The sequence below is a fragment of the Pelodiscus sinensis genome, chromosome 7, assembly GCF_052426305.1.
Source record: "Pelodiscus sinensis isolate ZL-2025 chromosome 7, ASM5242630v1, whole genome shotgun sequence".
Lineage (NCBI taxonomy): Eukaryota > Metazoa > Chordata > Testudines > Trionychidae > Pelodiscus > Pelodiscus sinensis.
The window spans coordinates 20771984-20787867 of NC_143058.1; the positions used below are offsets into that span (position 1 = coordinate 20771984).

At 43.3% G+C, this 15884-nt stretch overlaps 1 protein-coding gene and 1 long non-coding RNA gene across 6 annotated transcripts in view; one reads left to right on the top strand and one right to left on the bottom strand.

Annotated features, from left to right (window-relative positions):
- LOC112544788 (uncharacterized) overlaps positions 1-7425 on the bottom strand; it is a 40621-nt gene extending 33196 nt beyond the window's left edge. Inside the window, exons 1-2 of the long non-coding RNA XR_012905141.2 lie at positions 7289-7425; positions 6737-6832 (exon numbers count right to left, since the gene is read on the bottom strand). This is a non-coding gene — a long non-coding RNA (uncharacterized LOC112544788). The remainder of the gene's footprint in view (positions 1-6736; positions 6833-7288) is intronic.
- A 13-nt stretch (positions 7426-7438) lies between these two features.
- The window catches only part of HNMT (histamine N-methyltransferase), a 35399-nt gene continuing 26953 nt past the window's right edge, over positions 7439-15884 (top strand). The window contains exons 1-4 of one of the 5 annotated variants that reach the window (XM_075933307.2): positions 7440-7587; positions 10111-10223; positions 11761-11889; positions 12962-13108. In XM_075933307.2, coding sequence (XP_075789422.1) covers positions 12972-13108 — 137 coding nt within the window. In that variant the 5' untranslated portion in view covers positions 7440-7587; positions 10111-10223; positions 11761-11889; positions 12962-12971. Of the gene's footprint in view, positions 7588-10110; positions 10224-11760; positions 11890-12899; positions 13109-15884 lie in introns of all 5 variants that reach the window. The other 4 variants (XM_006117044.5, XM_006117043.5, XM_025181641.3 and 1 more) reach the window with 4 other exon arrangements.

Consider the following 15884-nt stretch of genomic DNA (forward strand, 5'->3'; position numbering starts at 1 on the left):
GGAACCCAAACTGTGCATGTTGTCAGCAGTCCTCCCACCCCTACAATGGCAAACAGTTAATTTGCACCTTTTCATCTCTTGCTAGTTATCCACGCAGATGCCATAGCAGCATAAGCATGGACCCCATTGTGTATCTTATTCATCATCAAACCTTTATGATGATGGTGTCAACCTTGGTATGCCTAATGTTGGAGTATGTCCAGAGTAGATCTAAGGTTTGTTGGAACAAGGAAGCATCTCAGCATGCCATGAACATACTTTTCTGTGAAGCATTTGAGTTGAGCAAATTGCAAATGGTGCCAGCATTTGATCCACTCCATTCTGGTGCCATGAGACAAGTACAGATCAGTGGGACCGCACTGTGATGAAGTTATGGGATTAGAAGTTTTCCCCACCCTGAAAGAATATACAAGAGTTGAAAGTCATGTCCAAACTAGTTATCACGGGGCACCATGGGACACCTCTTGGAGGTTAAGAACACCAACTTTCACAGCATTGCGTCTGCATTACCAAAAAGACAACCATCCATCATTGAATTTACTTCTAATGAAAGCAGGAATACAGAAATAGACTTTAATGGCCAAATTTTCATTGTTTAGAAAATTGACTTAATGTGGCTAAGTTCAACCTCAACTCCCAGTGTAGACTATTTTGTAACAGAAAGATTTTTTTTTAGACTCCTAAAATGTAAATGTGGCTAAAAGGTTTTTGATCAAACTTGTTAAAATAATTAATCTTGCAGTAGAGAAAACTTGGACCATTTAAACTGAAAATGTGAATATTTTGTAGTTATGAATGCTTGAACTCAAGAGTGACGTTGACACTGGGTACATTTTTTTTTTACATAATTGTCTAAATCAGCGGTTCTCAGCCACTAGTAGGACCAGCATTATACTTGCTTGGGCTCGGGGCAGAAAGCCAAAGTCCCTTTGCATAGTGCTGAATTCGGGGGGGAGAGGAGGGACTTTGAGCCCCTCCAGTTGGGGGTTGAATTTGAAGCCTGAGCAGGGTTCCTGTGGCGTGGGCCTGTTTGTTGCCCCCTAATGCTGGCCCTGGTTTTTATATGCAGAAAAATAGTTGCGCCACAGGTGGGCTGTGGAGTTTTTATAGCATGTTGGGAGGAGGAAGGGGAGCAAAAAGTAAAAGGTTGAGAACCCCTCGTCTAAATCACATAGAAGCCTAATGTCAATGAAACTTTTAACAGACACTTTAAAAATATTACCCTCTGTTTATAACCTTAAACCAGCACATGGTATAATAGTGGAAAGAAATGCTAGACTATAACCATTACTTGATAGGCTTTATAAAAGCAAAAAGTAAACAATATTGTATGGGACCATGAGCATACACGACAAATACCACAGCAAACTGCTTTTAATTTCCCTGGGGCAATATTTCTTATATTATTACTGGCAGGTTTCTTCTGTTTTTCATCTGACCTTTTATTAGCACACTACTAGATGGCTATGTCTAACTGTATCTGCTGCAATAGTAGTTTTTGTGTGCAATGCCATGTCTAACTTGGGAGACACCGTGAATAAACTCGGTTGAGGAAGTGAGGGGAAAATAGATTGTACGGTGCGCATACAGATTTGCCATTGCTATACGGTTGTGAACTGATGTCCCTAGTGACTTAGTTTGACTATTTAAAACCCACCCACCCACATCTGGGGGCTTGGGAAAATGTTGAGTAACAATTATTTTCATTAAAAGGGAAGATGGTACTGGATTGGGTTTGGATTTCTGTCCTCCCTCTGTTCCCCTCAAGTGTGGCTGGTCAAATCTGAGATTAGTCCATGTGGGGAGGAAGACGAGAGTAGTATTCAGTCAGGACCTGGCTTAAGTCCCAATTTCACCATCACCATCTTCTACTGAAGTTCTGGGGTGCTCAGATTTGGATCACTTCTAAATAAATCATACAAAAATAAAATTAAGGGGAGAGAAAACAATGAGTCCTGAGTAAAAGTGTTGAGCCTTCCTAGTTGTAATGATTCCAGAGCTCTATGGATGGGGCGGGGGGGTGAACCTAGGTCCGGGGGAGGCAAGACCCCAGACCCAACCCCTTCTGCTGGAGACCCTTGTCTATCACCCAGGGTCCCATGGGAGCCAAGCTCCCTCAGTGTAGGGGAAGCACCCTAGCCCACCCCACCCACCAGCAGAAAATGCACGGCTCCAGCCTTCCCACCCTGGGAGCCTAGGGAAGGAGGGTAACACAGGGCCTCAGAGGGGCTGAAGCCTGGGCAACTTTGGGAGACAAGGGACCAGGCTGAAGGGGAGGGTTGGGAGCACAGGATGGAAAGGCCAGCATGGAAATTTGGGAAGGCATTGCCTTCCTCTACCTTCGATACCTACCACCCATGGCATGGAGGGGGCTCTGCCTGTACTGCTTCTGAATTGTGGATGATTTTATGAGATTATGGTGCCAAGAATCACTTCTGTGGATCCCCGGAATTTATGAAATTACAGTGTCAAAAATAGCTTCTGTGGATCCCCAGGAATTAACATTGTTGTGTCACTTCTCCGCCAGGCCAGAAGGAGATGATGGTGAGCGATTCTCCAGCATTCAATGAGTGTCTAGTCAAAGTAAAGCACCTTGTGGCAATGGGTTTGTTCTAGGTGAGAGAAGATACCTCCTCTTCTTTTCTGGAGGATTTGGGAGCAATGAAAAGGTATCAAAAGGCAGAACAAAAGAAGCAGGTGACCACCTCACCAGCATGAGTCTATACATGGATTTACTGGGGAGAGAAGATAGGTGGGGATGGAGAGCCATTTTGCACTGGATTAAGATGAAGCAGGCTGCTGCAGGGCAAAGTTGCCAACCATCAGTGAATTTAAGGACAGTCCATAAAAAAGAACTAAAATTGGACCTATCTATATGTAGCTCATCAGAGCTCATGGAGGGGCTCTTTCCCATCTGGATCAGTGGGTGGCCACTCCGCCTCAGCTCACGCGTCCCTGTAGTCTAGGTCTCGGGCCTTTGTGTTCAGCCCACTTCAATGGTTAATAAGCCAGTTTAGGTAGTTAGAAGCCCAGGCCATGGTTCAGGGTGGGGCAGTATACAAACAGTCCCAAGATACACAGTGAATAGTCCAGGCGCTCAAGCAAGGCAGAGCAGCAGAAAAACAGTGAGGCTCTGGTTCAGGTGGGGTGGCAAAATAAACAGTCAATGGCCCAGCCCTGGTTCAGGGTGGTGCAGTAATACAAACAGTCACGGGATATAGTTTGTAGCCCAGGCCCTGGTTCAGGGCGGGGTGGCAAAACAAACAATGGCCCCGGTTCAGGGCAGAGCAGTAACACAGGAAAACCTAGGCCCGGTGCAGGGCAGGGAAGCAATACAGTTAGTCCCTACAGTTAGCAGTTCACACTAATGATCGGATCTCCTTGTTCAGGTGGAGATCTGGCAAACACAGGCATTTGGCCTGAAGTGGTGGAGAGGGAGAGACTGCTAGCCCGGGATTGGGTGACAGGGGGACGCAGGCCCACCCACTCTACTGCATGCCAGCCCAGGGCCCTAACAGCAGCAGAACAGTTTGGTGCTGTGTCAGCAGGGATCCTTCCTGCAACATGCTGACCCTGGCTCTGACCCAGCCAAACGATGGGCTAATCCCTGGGCTAGTTCCATTCTCCCCCTCTGCGCATACCTGGTTTTCCGGCAGGTCTGCTGGGGTGTTGGGGCTTGATAGCTTTGGCAGAGGTCCCAGTGGTCCAGGCCAGTCCTCAGGCTCCCAGCTGAGGAGCACAGGGCAGGCATCTGGTTCTCCTGGTGTCTGGGGCCTGACTGAGTTCCTGGGCTGGCTTTTTATAGACCTAGCCACATCTGCTGACTTCCGGTCAGATGAACACAAGGGCTCATGAAGGGCCCCCCCCCTTCCAGGTCAGTGGGCAACTACTCTTCCTCACTACACTAAAATCCATAAAAATATTTAGATATCAGTTAAAATCACTGAGCTTTGCCATGGAGCTGAGATATCCTCCCCCTGCCTTGGCCCTGGTGTAAGCCCTACACCATGGGGCAGCTCCAGGAAATCTACAATTCCCAGGGCAGGGGCAGAGAGGGGAATTCACCTGCCAGGGGTTCCTGCCGACATGCTGCTGGCTGATAGGGGCTGCTCTACTCTGCCTTTGAACTCTTCTTAAGCGTCACTAGTGTCAGCACAGCTGCAACTTTTGGTGGGTGTGCATGCAGCACACACCCCTGCAGGGCCCTCCATGGTTGGAAGAAAGGAAACAAGGTACAATGAGCTGGGTGTAGCAGCCTCCCACAGGATCCCTGCTATAAATCACAGCAGGGCAGTCGTAAGAACATAAGAATAGCCATACTGAATCAGACCATCTAGCCTAGTGTCCTGTCTGCCGATACTGGCCAGTACCAAGTGCCCCAGAGGGAGGCAATGCAATAGGTAATCCTCATGTAAGCCCTCTTTCATCCATTTACAGAAAGACAAGAGGCTAGGGACACCATTTCTACCCATCCTGGCTAATAACCATTGATGGACCTAACCTCTATGAATCTAACTAGCTCTTTTTTGAACCCTGTTAAAGTCCTGGCCTTCAGCACATCCTCTGGCAAGGAGTTCCACAGGCTGACTATGCACTGAGTGAAGAAAAACTTTCTTTTGTTTGTTTTAAAGCTGTTGCCTATTAATTCAATTTAAATGTAAGAAATAAACCATTCTCTCCTATGCTGGAAGGATTATATCCTGTCAAAAATGGGATCTGGAAAAATTATTAAAGCACTGGTTGACAGTGTGCCTGATGGAATGTATGATCACAAACTGGAGAACCTGAAGGATGCTGATGTGGCTACTACGTAAGTTAAGCTAGCATAATAACAGTGTTGTTGTGATGTATGAATAAAACCACGCAATATTGTTCACTTTTGTCCTCTTGAGCCATTTTTATGTAAGATTATGTAAGATTGCGTCCCTAAAAAAGTTTGGCTTTCTTTTTTTTTCTAGATTGTCCATTAAAATAATTTTCAGCAGTTGACAAGTTGGTTGCAGGGGCTGGGTAGGGTGGACCCTGCCTGCATGCCAAAGGAGAGATGATCCCAAGGGAGGGTGACATTGCATTTAGGATGTTGTATTGTTGTATGATCTATAGATTCTATACGGTTGGTGCTTTCTCTTGTAGAGCAGAGGCATTAGAATTGGCGCAAAAAACAGCCTATCAGCACATGCTAAGCATTCACAATGACCATATTGACCCTGAGAGAGTTCAAATGTGAACCAGAAGCATCACACCTTTCAGGGAGTGTTCTAGGAGAAAGGGAGGGTGGTTTATGTGGTGGGGAGTCTGAAGAGTCTGTGTTGGACTCAGAGAGGATAGGCAGATGCACAGCAGGTTCCAATGCTCACAGAAGGGTCTGCTGTCTGGGAGGGGGCCTATGGACCCCATTGAGGGTTCAGATGCATCATACATATAGGGGGATCCAGAGCAGAGAGGCTAGGATTCCCTTCAGAGCATCCTGGTCGGGGGCCAAGAAGAAGAACTTGCTAGGATGTGTGATAGCCATGTGTAATGATGGGCAGGGGTTCAAATGAACCGCCTTATGTAATTTTTGCCAGTACTTACGCAGGCAGATTTGTATGGAAGCATACAGGGATCTGAGTACGACTGATTGAGGCTCTGAAGATGGCATTGTAGGAGATGTCAGTAGCTTTCCTATGGTTTAATTGCGTAATATTCTGGCATGTCCAATATGTACAAGGTTATTACAGTGATGAAATACAGCATTCTGTTTGAAAAGTAGGAGCAGTATCTTATTAAAACTACTGCTCTTAATTACATTTCTGTTTAAAGGATAAAGGTCAAATTCTACAGTTACACTAATGGAAATCTGAATTACTCCAGATTTACATGTAACCCTTCTGCCAGGTAGAGCCAGCAGCAGCCAGAGCTGGGATCAATATCTAGGAGTTTCTCTCCATCCATCCAACAGAACTGGCTCAATACCGCCACCCCCCCCCCCACCCGCCGTAACCTAGGAATCCCCACTCGCAAGCACAGAGTCTGAGTGTAGAAAAAAACCCTTTTAATAAAAAGTGAGGGAAATAACGTGGCATTAATTTGGGAAAGACCACAAACAAAGTTAATAAACAAAACCATGAGGAAAAGCTCCACCGAAAGCAGGTTGGGCAATGTCCTTTTCCATCTCAGGTTCTTAAGTCCAGCAAGTAAATGGCCCCTTCACATGCCCAACCCTTCTCTGCATCCCACTCACAGTTGCTGCCCTTTGTCAGGACAGACCCAGAGCTCAGAGGTTCATCCACAGAGTTCACTTCCCAGCCTGAGCGGGGAGGTAAAGTATCTTAGGGTATGTCTACACTAGCCACCCTAGTTTGAACTAGGGTGGCTAATGTAGTCATTCGAACTTGCAAATGAAGCCCGGGATTAAAATATCCCAGGCTTTATTTGCATGTTCCTGGGCGCCGCCATTTCCCTGCCCACGGCTAATTCAAACTACCTAGCCCGTGCCGCGTGTAGCCTAGTTCGACCTAGGGTGGCTAGTATATACATACCCTCACTCACTCTGCTGGTCACTCACCTTATGCCTGTTCACGGCTTTCTGCCACTGCCCTGCTGGCCATTCGACTCACCTTTCTGCAGCTGGCCACTCATTACACTACTGCATTGCCACCCTGTTGACTGCTCATCATGCTGCCACCGCTCTACCAGCTACTCGTCATGCCACCTCCACTTTGCTGGCCACTCGTCACAACTCTCTGCAACTGACCTGTTGGCTCTCAGTCACCATCTGCTGCCATCCAGTTCTTGGCTGTGGTTTCTGCCCATCCATCTCAAATGATTCCAGCTCCCAGTGATTTCAACTCTGAGTAAACAGGGTAGTAAAAACACAGCTTTAACACAGTTAACGTAAGAAGAGAGACAGCTAATAATGCCTGTTTAGCTCTCTTCTTTGAATGAGGGGAGGGGGAGGTCAAGCTAGTCCAAGCAGGGGAAACCAGATAGATTTCATACCAGAATTACCTTCCCTCACCCCTTACCTCTATGGAGCTCTGAAAAGTCAAGCCCTTGCATTTGCAAGATTCTTTCTGCTAACTGAGCCCTTTCACTTGGAACAATGTAGCACAGTTCTACTTTTCTGTATTTCCACAAAACTACAAACATTGGTAACCATATTTTAGCTATTCCTACATTCAGTGCAAATATACCTGGTATTAGGGCACACATTAAGTTGATTACTATGAGCAAAATACCACTTCATCTGAGAAATATCTATCACATGTAAGTAAAGCAGGAGCAAACTGTAATTACATAGACACACCCAAGATTTGTCTCCCATTCCAGATAGCTGTAACGGAAGCATTACTTCAGATCCTACTTATATCCACAAATGAAACAGCAGAATTTGATTCACCATTGTAAACTGCATTAAAGGTTGTGTTGCTTCATTCCTGATCAGGAATACTGTAATGGCATTATGCCAAAACCTGATTCTATGGGTGGGGTCATAAACTGCCTGTAAGAAACAAGCTGATTGAATTCAGAGTCCATTTCCTGAACATTGTAACACTCAAAGAAACTGAAAGGAGACGGCCCTCTTAAGGCACAGACTTTATACATGTAAGTACAAATACTCTCAGGAAAGGCATAGTATTTTTCATTAAAATTTTCTCAAAAGGGAAGGCTAATGTCTTCCATATTTTGGTAGCATTCAGCAATACTCAATAAACCTCAAGCAATAAATGCTTTCCTGCATTTTACAATGCATTTCCTGCATTGTTTGAGGAGTGTTTCCTTTGCTTACTGATTTCATTTGAAGAGTTTAAAAGGTTTTACTGTATGTCTCAATGAGGGTCTAATTCACACCAGTACATTTAAAGTAACATCAATTACATTCACGTAAATGAGACTCAGGGCCAGAGTTTACAAAAACCAATTAAACATGTTCAGGATAATTTTTGATGATCAGTTAGTGTGACTTGTCCAAATGAGCATTGTTATCATTAGTGGTCTGTTTTATAGAATTGATTTCTTCTTCTTCTTTCCCTACTTGTAAGCTAACGGATTGCAGATCAAAATGCAATCAATCAGTAAAATGAACGAGATAAATTCCTTAAGCTGCATCTCATCTGAAATGAATTTATTCTGTTCTTATCACTGTGTATGTACAAATTAAATCACAGCAACTAGTATGGTTATTAAACAAATAAAAAACCTTGACTATTTAGATGCTAAACCATTAAAAGATTAACAACTGTAGTCTATTTTTAAATGAGTGAATGTTGTAAAATGTTTTAATGCCAAAGGGTATGCACCTCTGTTATTTCATTCACACTACAGAATAGGCTGTTGGACCGAGCAAAGGAATGTGTAAACATGGAATGTACCACTCTTTCTTATGGGGGGTATTCAGGGTGTTTCATAACGTATGGACATTCAAATATTACTTTGCTTTCTTACTAACGTATCGAGTTCTGACAACATTTTAATGTGTCTATTTTGAAATCTTTCCTAGTTTTCTGATTTGGTTGGAGGATTTCAGTGCTGAGCCTCTAAGAAAGAAAATAATTGTCAGTGAAACTGATCCATTTGTGAGTCCGTATGTCTGGATATGTGGCACACTGAACAGTTTTATAGTTCCCAGTGCGTAAATGCATTTTATTCTGCATTTATTCGCTGCAAATTTCACTTGAGTGCACCAAATACATACTGAATTGTTGGCCTGAGGGCTGGTAATTCATATAATAGAGTCAATTTAGCTTCAATTTGTTAGTCTGTCTTTCTAATACATAGGCAAGATTACAGCTCTTATCTAACAAAAACAGGCTCATTAAAATAATCCCCAGCAACATTGAACAGAGACTAGGTGCTTCACAGCTGTAATTTTATTATGTGAGGGCCAGATTTTGGAGCCCCTATTCACACCTGTGACCCCTTAAACACATGATCAGACCTTTTGTTTTCTGTGAGACTGAATAAGGTCACGTCAACACAGCACATCGACACAGCTACGTCAATTGCGTAGCTTAAGTTGAAATAGCTTATTTCAGCTTTTGGCCCTGTCTACACAGCAGGAAGTCGAAGAAAGAACACAGCATAGACATGCTCTTTGTTATTTCAGAATAATGTCAGTTATTCTGAAAAAATGCTGCTGTGTAGACATACTGTTAGTGCTGACCAGGGCTAGGTCCAAACTACATCCCTCTGTTAGCAGAGGGATGTAAATGAAGCACTTCAAAAGTGCAAATGAAGCGGGGATTTAAATATCCTGTGTTTCATTTGTAGAATCGCATCATGGTACTGTTTCGAACAAGCACCATTTCGAAACTGAAACCTCAGTTTAGACGGAGTACTTTCAGGAGTATAGGATCTTTCGAAAGGTGCCCCGTTGTCGAATAAAAGTGTCTAAACTGTGGTTTCAGTTTCAAAATAGCGTTTGTTTGAAACAGCACCATGATGCAATTATGCAAATGATGCATGGAATATTTAAATCCCTGCTTCATTTTCACTTTCAAAGTGCTTCAATTACATCCCTCTGCCGACAGAGGGGTGTAGTTTAGAAGTAGCCCAGGGTGAGTAAGAGCTCCACAGTATTGTCCTGACTATACTTATTTAACGGTTTTCTCTGAATACTATTGGGGTACTTGAAAGATTCAAGAGCCATTTCAGATGGATTGAGCTATTTGTCCTGTGTCTAGGTAACTTCCATGTGCAGGGACAAATTCTTAGACCCTGAGAAAAACTCAGTTACTTTCAACAGTTTCTGGTGTCACTGATCCATATGTGTGTCTTTAACTGAGATCAGAATCTAGCCCAAAATACTTTACCCACCTAGGTATGCTGAACGTATAGTCATTGGTGGAGTTGGTCCAGCTCTTACACAACTGACAGACTTGTTACCTCAAATATACTTACCTTACCCTATGCAAGATGCAAGGGCATCATTTCCAAAAATAAGTGCAAAATGTTGTGATGAATCTGACATAGGTGAATGAATGTAGCCATAGGGTAGTAGGAAGAAGATCTTTTGTCCAGAGTGGGTTGGTGAGGTAAAGGGTCTTGAGGTGAACTGGACTTGAAGGAGACTAGAGCATGAAGAGTTGGGCAGCTGTCTGAATTTTTGCATTTTGTTTTCTAAATTAGCTACCAGTCAAGCGGAAGTGCAGCAGAAACTATGTGGGAACCACCATTTCAGCATGGATAAACAGAACCCAGAGATGCCCATACAACAGATGTGAACATTAAGTATCCTGAAGGTCATTTGCGCAATTATTACTGGTGGAGGAATGGACCAAGAGCTGTCAGCCAGGGTTTTAGGCCTTTGGACTTTCTCCGAAGGTTTAAAACTATCCCAAAGACTACATTATGATTGTTAATTTAAACTGTTTAAGCTAATTATCCTAAGGAATTTGGGATCTAATTAACCATCCTTTCATTTGAGCGGTTTGCCTGAATGCTTATTGTGGGGGACCAAAAAATGGCTGAATGGGCCTTGCAGTTTAAGTACCATAAATGTTTGTTCACTATTTCTGAAAGAGTGCCTGTCCCACAACACCTGTGAAACCCCATCATTACTGTCCAATCAGAATGGTAGCTTTTTACAGTTACTGGGGTCTAGTGAACATGGCTCTCCAAGCTATCAGACATGGAGAGTCAAGACCTTTGTCTGTTTTCTCCATGGCTTGCTAGGGACTGTCAGTGAATACAGTTTATGGTGATGGTCTTTACTAGTCCATTGGGGACTGAAGTGAGACCAACAAGCCTATTTCACCTCAACCATTCAACAGCAATAACACATCCAAATATATATTGAAATTTCAAGACAGGCCTCAGTTGTGGGGAGCTGGCAGCTTTGGGGATACCAAGTGAAGTTAATAATATTTTTTGAAAGAAGCCCCATTGTCTGTGGCAATTGCTGGTTTACCCAGGGAACAACAATTTAGCATTCCAAGAAAAATCTGGATATATTTAAAAACTGGCTTCTATTCCTGTTGATGAACTAGAGGTAGGCACTGAATGAGGCCAGAAAGGGTGACGTGGCAAACCCCAAGAGAAAACCACAAACAGAGCAATAGGGAGAGCGTCTGCCTTCTCTCTGGTGAAGTACTGGGGCTGTGAAGGTACTATAAAGGGCCAGGGACAATTCACCACTGCAAATTCACAGCATGGTGCCACTGCAAGCACAGAAACAGATCCATGGTCTTTAAGATAAGGGAGTGGAGAGAAATCTGGCCCATAAATTCCAGCAGGGCAGGGTTGGGGTTCCTATTCTTTAGAGTGCAAACCACTCGAAAGCTCTCCACAGGGTGCCAGATCAACAGCACTGGGGAACAGGGTGGAGCAATCTCCCCTTAGACGTGCTCTGCTGGACACTTCCCTTCCAAAATACCCTCAGATCACAGCGGCACAAGTTGCTATAGACCACTTATGCAGAAACAACATAGGTTTCTCTGTGCTGTGGGATCTTCCTGTGGAAGTTCCAGGCTTGCTCCCGGCCACCCAGCTCCTGGAGACAAGTAGTACATCACTCCTCTCTGATGTGTGCTCCAGCAGCTTTGAGAACAAAATGGCTGATGAACTGCCAAAAATACAGTCTGGGGAAATGTAATAGCACAGCACCCTGAAAGGAAGAGAATCCCAGTTTCACAGCACATTCACTAGCTGAACCTCTAACTTCATCCAACAAAGATTTACTTAATACAAATTCTGCTAACACCCTGCAGATCGGCGGGCCCAACACATAGAAACACCCAGCTTAAAACTCTGCATTTTGCTTTTCCCTTTTATGCTGAGTGAAGGTAACAGAGTCTACTCTGTTGAAGCCCATGGGCTGCTATAGTGGTTGCATGGCAACCAAGTCCAGGAAATACGGCACTGAAGCTCTTCAGCTGGCTGCTCTCATTCTAGAGCTCATAAGACAAGGTGGGTAACTGATTTGACTTTAACTGTTCTGTTTGGGGGGAATTCAGCTCAGGGAATTAGAGAAAGGTTTAAACAACATGTAGGCAAATGACTCCACACCCGGATAATGGAGCAAAGAATTGCGGGCCAACTGGAAAAAGGGTCAAGCATCTATTCGGTTCCATTTGATCACAGACATAAACCTATTCATCCTGTGTATTTTGCCATAATATTCCCCACCACACAAAGGAGCAGAAGAGGAGCAAGAAAGCAATATATATTAGTTAAAACATAGAACTAAGGTCTCAATTCCTACATTTTCCACTGACTCTCTGTGTGACTTTGCCAGGTCCTCTTTTTATGTGTCTCCATTTTTTCAGTTGTAAAATGGGGTTAAAACTACTTGCTCTGTTAGTAGCTCATATGATTTTTGTGAGACTTAATTAACCAATGTTTGAATAAAAGATGCTACATAAATAAAATGTTGTTTATTAGATTGTTGTACTTTTCACTAATCTATCTGTAAAAATACTGCTACTCAGAGGCATCTATAAAAATACCAAATGGTAGAAAGCAAGAAATAACAACTCCTAGATTCTCTGGGAATTTATACCTTGCTTCCTTACAATCTCCACATTCAAATACTATTATTTAGATACTTACCCTGCCTTGCAAGTATCCTGTGTAGATTTTAATTGAATCCTAAACCACTACTGTGATAAAATGGTGACATTTTGTCAATGGAGACTATGCATGATTTGTAACTGTTACTCAAACCTGAACCAGGCTGATTATTGTAGAATAGTGTCATGCACTTCGTAAGGGAAGCTCCTGGCATAGTACTGTTTCTAATCAAAAACCACAGGCCAAAGGTCTCCGAACAAAGTCCAGCAATAAGGTAGTTATACTGATTATACAAGCAAGCACATTGTCAGTGTTCATACAAGATACCGCACTGGTATGGCATTCTGAAGCAGTCACATGTTGAGGAACTTTTAACTGTAGTCTTTGTGTGTTTGATTTATTACTAGGCTGAAGAAAGTAAAAAAAAGGGGAGGAAAAAATCTACCCCATTTTTTCGTGTATTCCACAGAAAACCAAATATGGCATCTTCTATGAGGAGCTTGCTCTCCGACCACAGCCGATATGTGGAATCTTTTCGTCTGTTCCTTGAGAACTCGACGGAGCACCAATGTATGCTGGAATTCATTGACAGGAAGCTGCCGGGCATAATATCGAGGTAACAGAGTTAGATGTTTTATCAGAAGGACAAACCCTTGATACAATTCTGCACAAGTGATGAATGCATGCTTTGGACTGGGCTTGCAAGGGCTACCTGAGAGTTATAGAATGCCCCCTTTTTTCCCTCCTCCCCCTCTGTAGATCTTTGATAGTGTTTCAGTTAAAGATTTCATTGAGACACTCCAGTAAAAGGTCTCTCTTTGGGTGCATCTACATAGCACCCTTACCTCAAAATAAGCTAAGCAATTTGCACTGTGCAAATTGCATCATTGCTTATTTCGAAGTGATTTCTAAATAAAGTGTTATTCCAAAATGACCCCTCGTGGAACGAAGGTCGTAGGGATGCCAGAATAGCGCTGTTTCAAAATAACACTCTGCTTTAAAGATGCAGAATAGCTATTTTGGTATACTTCCGGTATCCCAAAATAGTTCCACAATGTAGACATAGACTTTGTGATGGCATCTGACTAGCATGGAAATAGATTTAATTATTTTATTGTATGCAAATATACCTTAGATTTAATAAACCCTAATGTATAAAAAGGAGATTAACAAACTGCATAGGATTTTAATTATTTTATTTAAAGTTTTATACTTTAAAAAAGCAACATTTTCACTGTAATTTAACATTCTTTCTGGCTTTCATACAATCCATCTACTCGTCAAATAACCCTACCGACCACATTCCTTTTGTGGGGAGGAGTAATTGCCTCACTATTTGGACAGATCAGTGTGTTTTCCTGGAGTAGGGGTCTGGACATGAGAAGACCTAAGGTGAAATCCTGAATACATGGAAATCAATAGGAGCAGGATTTTTAGCCCTGGTTTATGTTTCCATCTTGGCCTTGTAATTGGATTTCAAACAAGTTAATCTCTCTGGGTGCTTCAGTTTCCCCATCTGTAAAATATAAATATTTTTACAAAGTACTTTAAACACTAAAAGTGCTTTTATATTATACATGCAAAAGGCAGCTGGTTGAAATTTTTCCAGCAGAAGTTTTCAGTTCTCTTGACTCAGCATTTTCCAGTGGAAATGTTCCACAGAAATGTGTTGATTCCATCAACTTTCCTGCCAATCTGCTCAATTCCCTGGCTTCCTGGCTGCCTGCCTGGCACAGAGGGGTACCCGCACTTGCCAGCAGGCTGGCTTCCCAGCTGTTCAAGCAGGCCAAGGAGCTGGAAACCCCAACAACCCATGCAGTGGGCAGCTGGCAAGTCCAGGAAGTGAGAATGTTTTGTTGTTTCTGGAACAATTCTTTTGGAATTTCAGTTCCAGGAAAAAAAACTAGTTTTCATCCTGATTTTGGAAATCTCATTTTCAAAACCTCAAAATTCTTCACGGGGTAGAAGTTCCATTTCCTGGCCAGGCTCTGATTCTCAAAGTTCATTCTCCTGCAGACAGAAGGAATGGCAGGGATCATGCTTCAGGACCATTTTGGTTGTCAGCCCTCTGGCCCATAACCCAAGAGACAAGAGTGCTGTTATGATGGTTCTCAGGGTACACAGGGCTGTGACTCACGTTCTTACCCGCTTTCCCCCCACCTCCCTCTCAGTGACAGCTTCCTAACATTACCATCCTTCTAGCCACTCAAGTGCTCTTATCTGGGCTATGCCTGCCCTTACATGTTTCCTTGCAGGGTAACAATATGTGCGCACTTAGACCCAGAGCCCTTTTAAAGCTCCCCCTGTTATATCCAGGCCTACTCACTGGCTACTCACAAAAATACCAGGTCTGCTGTCCCCCATGAATCACATACACACCAGGCTGTAAGATTCAGCTCTTGTCCTGAACTTGTAATACCATGTCAGTTAGGTATATTTTTAGTGTAAACAAGAACAAGTTTATTCTCAAAGATTCAAGTGATAAGGAGTAAAATATTAGAAACAAAACATTATATGTAAAACAATCATAATAGGTTTTCTAGAAACTAATAGATTAAACTCCTGTTAAAGAAGTTTTCCTTCAGGGTCTTTTGCCGCTTTACAAGCAAGGTTAGCTGAAATCCTTTTTTCATGAATGTGAACACACTGCCTATTCACTTCCAGGATGAGAGACTTCTTTGCCTGTTTATACTGCCAAATTCAGTATCTGGCTTCCAGTGCTTGTTATTCTGTGTGCTGCTTCCCTGTTTGCTTCACATCTCTTGGTGGGCATCCTACCAGACTTGATTTCCATACTGGCAGAGAGAGAAAGAGAGAGGTGAATAAACATTTCTTATTGGACAGAAGGCCTGTTTTTTCACCTCAACTGATACTCTCATACTTTCCTAGGGTATGTCTACACTACAGTGCTATTTCGAATAAACTTAATTCGAAATAGTTCATTTGAATTAAGCTAATTCGAATTAATGCATGTACACACAAAAACTATTTTGAAATAGCATTTTGTTATTTCGAAATGGTGCGTCCACACTGAGTGGACCCTGAACCGAAGTTAAGGCTGGCCAGAACCAGTGCCAGCAGGGCATCATATTAGGACTTAGTGTGTGGGGCTGCTGCCTGAGGCTAACTGAGCTTCATGCTTAAAGGGACCCTACCCCCACTATGGACAGACAGTTCTCAGGGTTCCCTGCTTCCTTGTCTACCTTGATGAGGGACAGCAAAGCAGTCCTGTCTTGGAGTGCCCTGAGTGCCCGCACTTGGGACACTACAGTTCTCGGCCACATGGAGCCAGAGCTGCCTTTGGGCATGCCGGTGCATATCGTGGGGTCATTGCCATCAGCCCAGCTACACTTGCTGCAGGCTGCCATCCCGGGGGTCCATTGGGGGGCTGT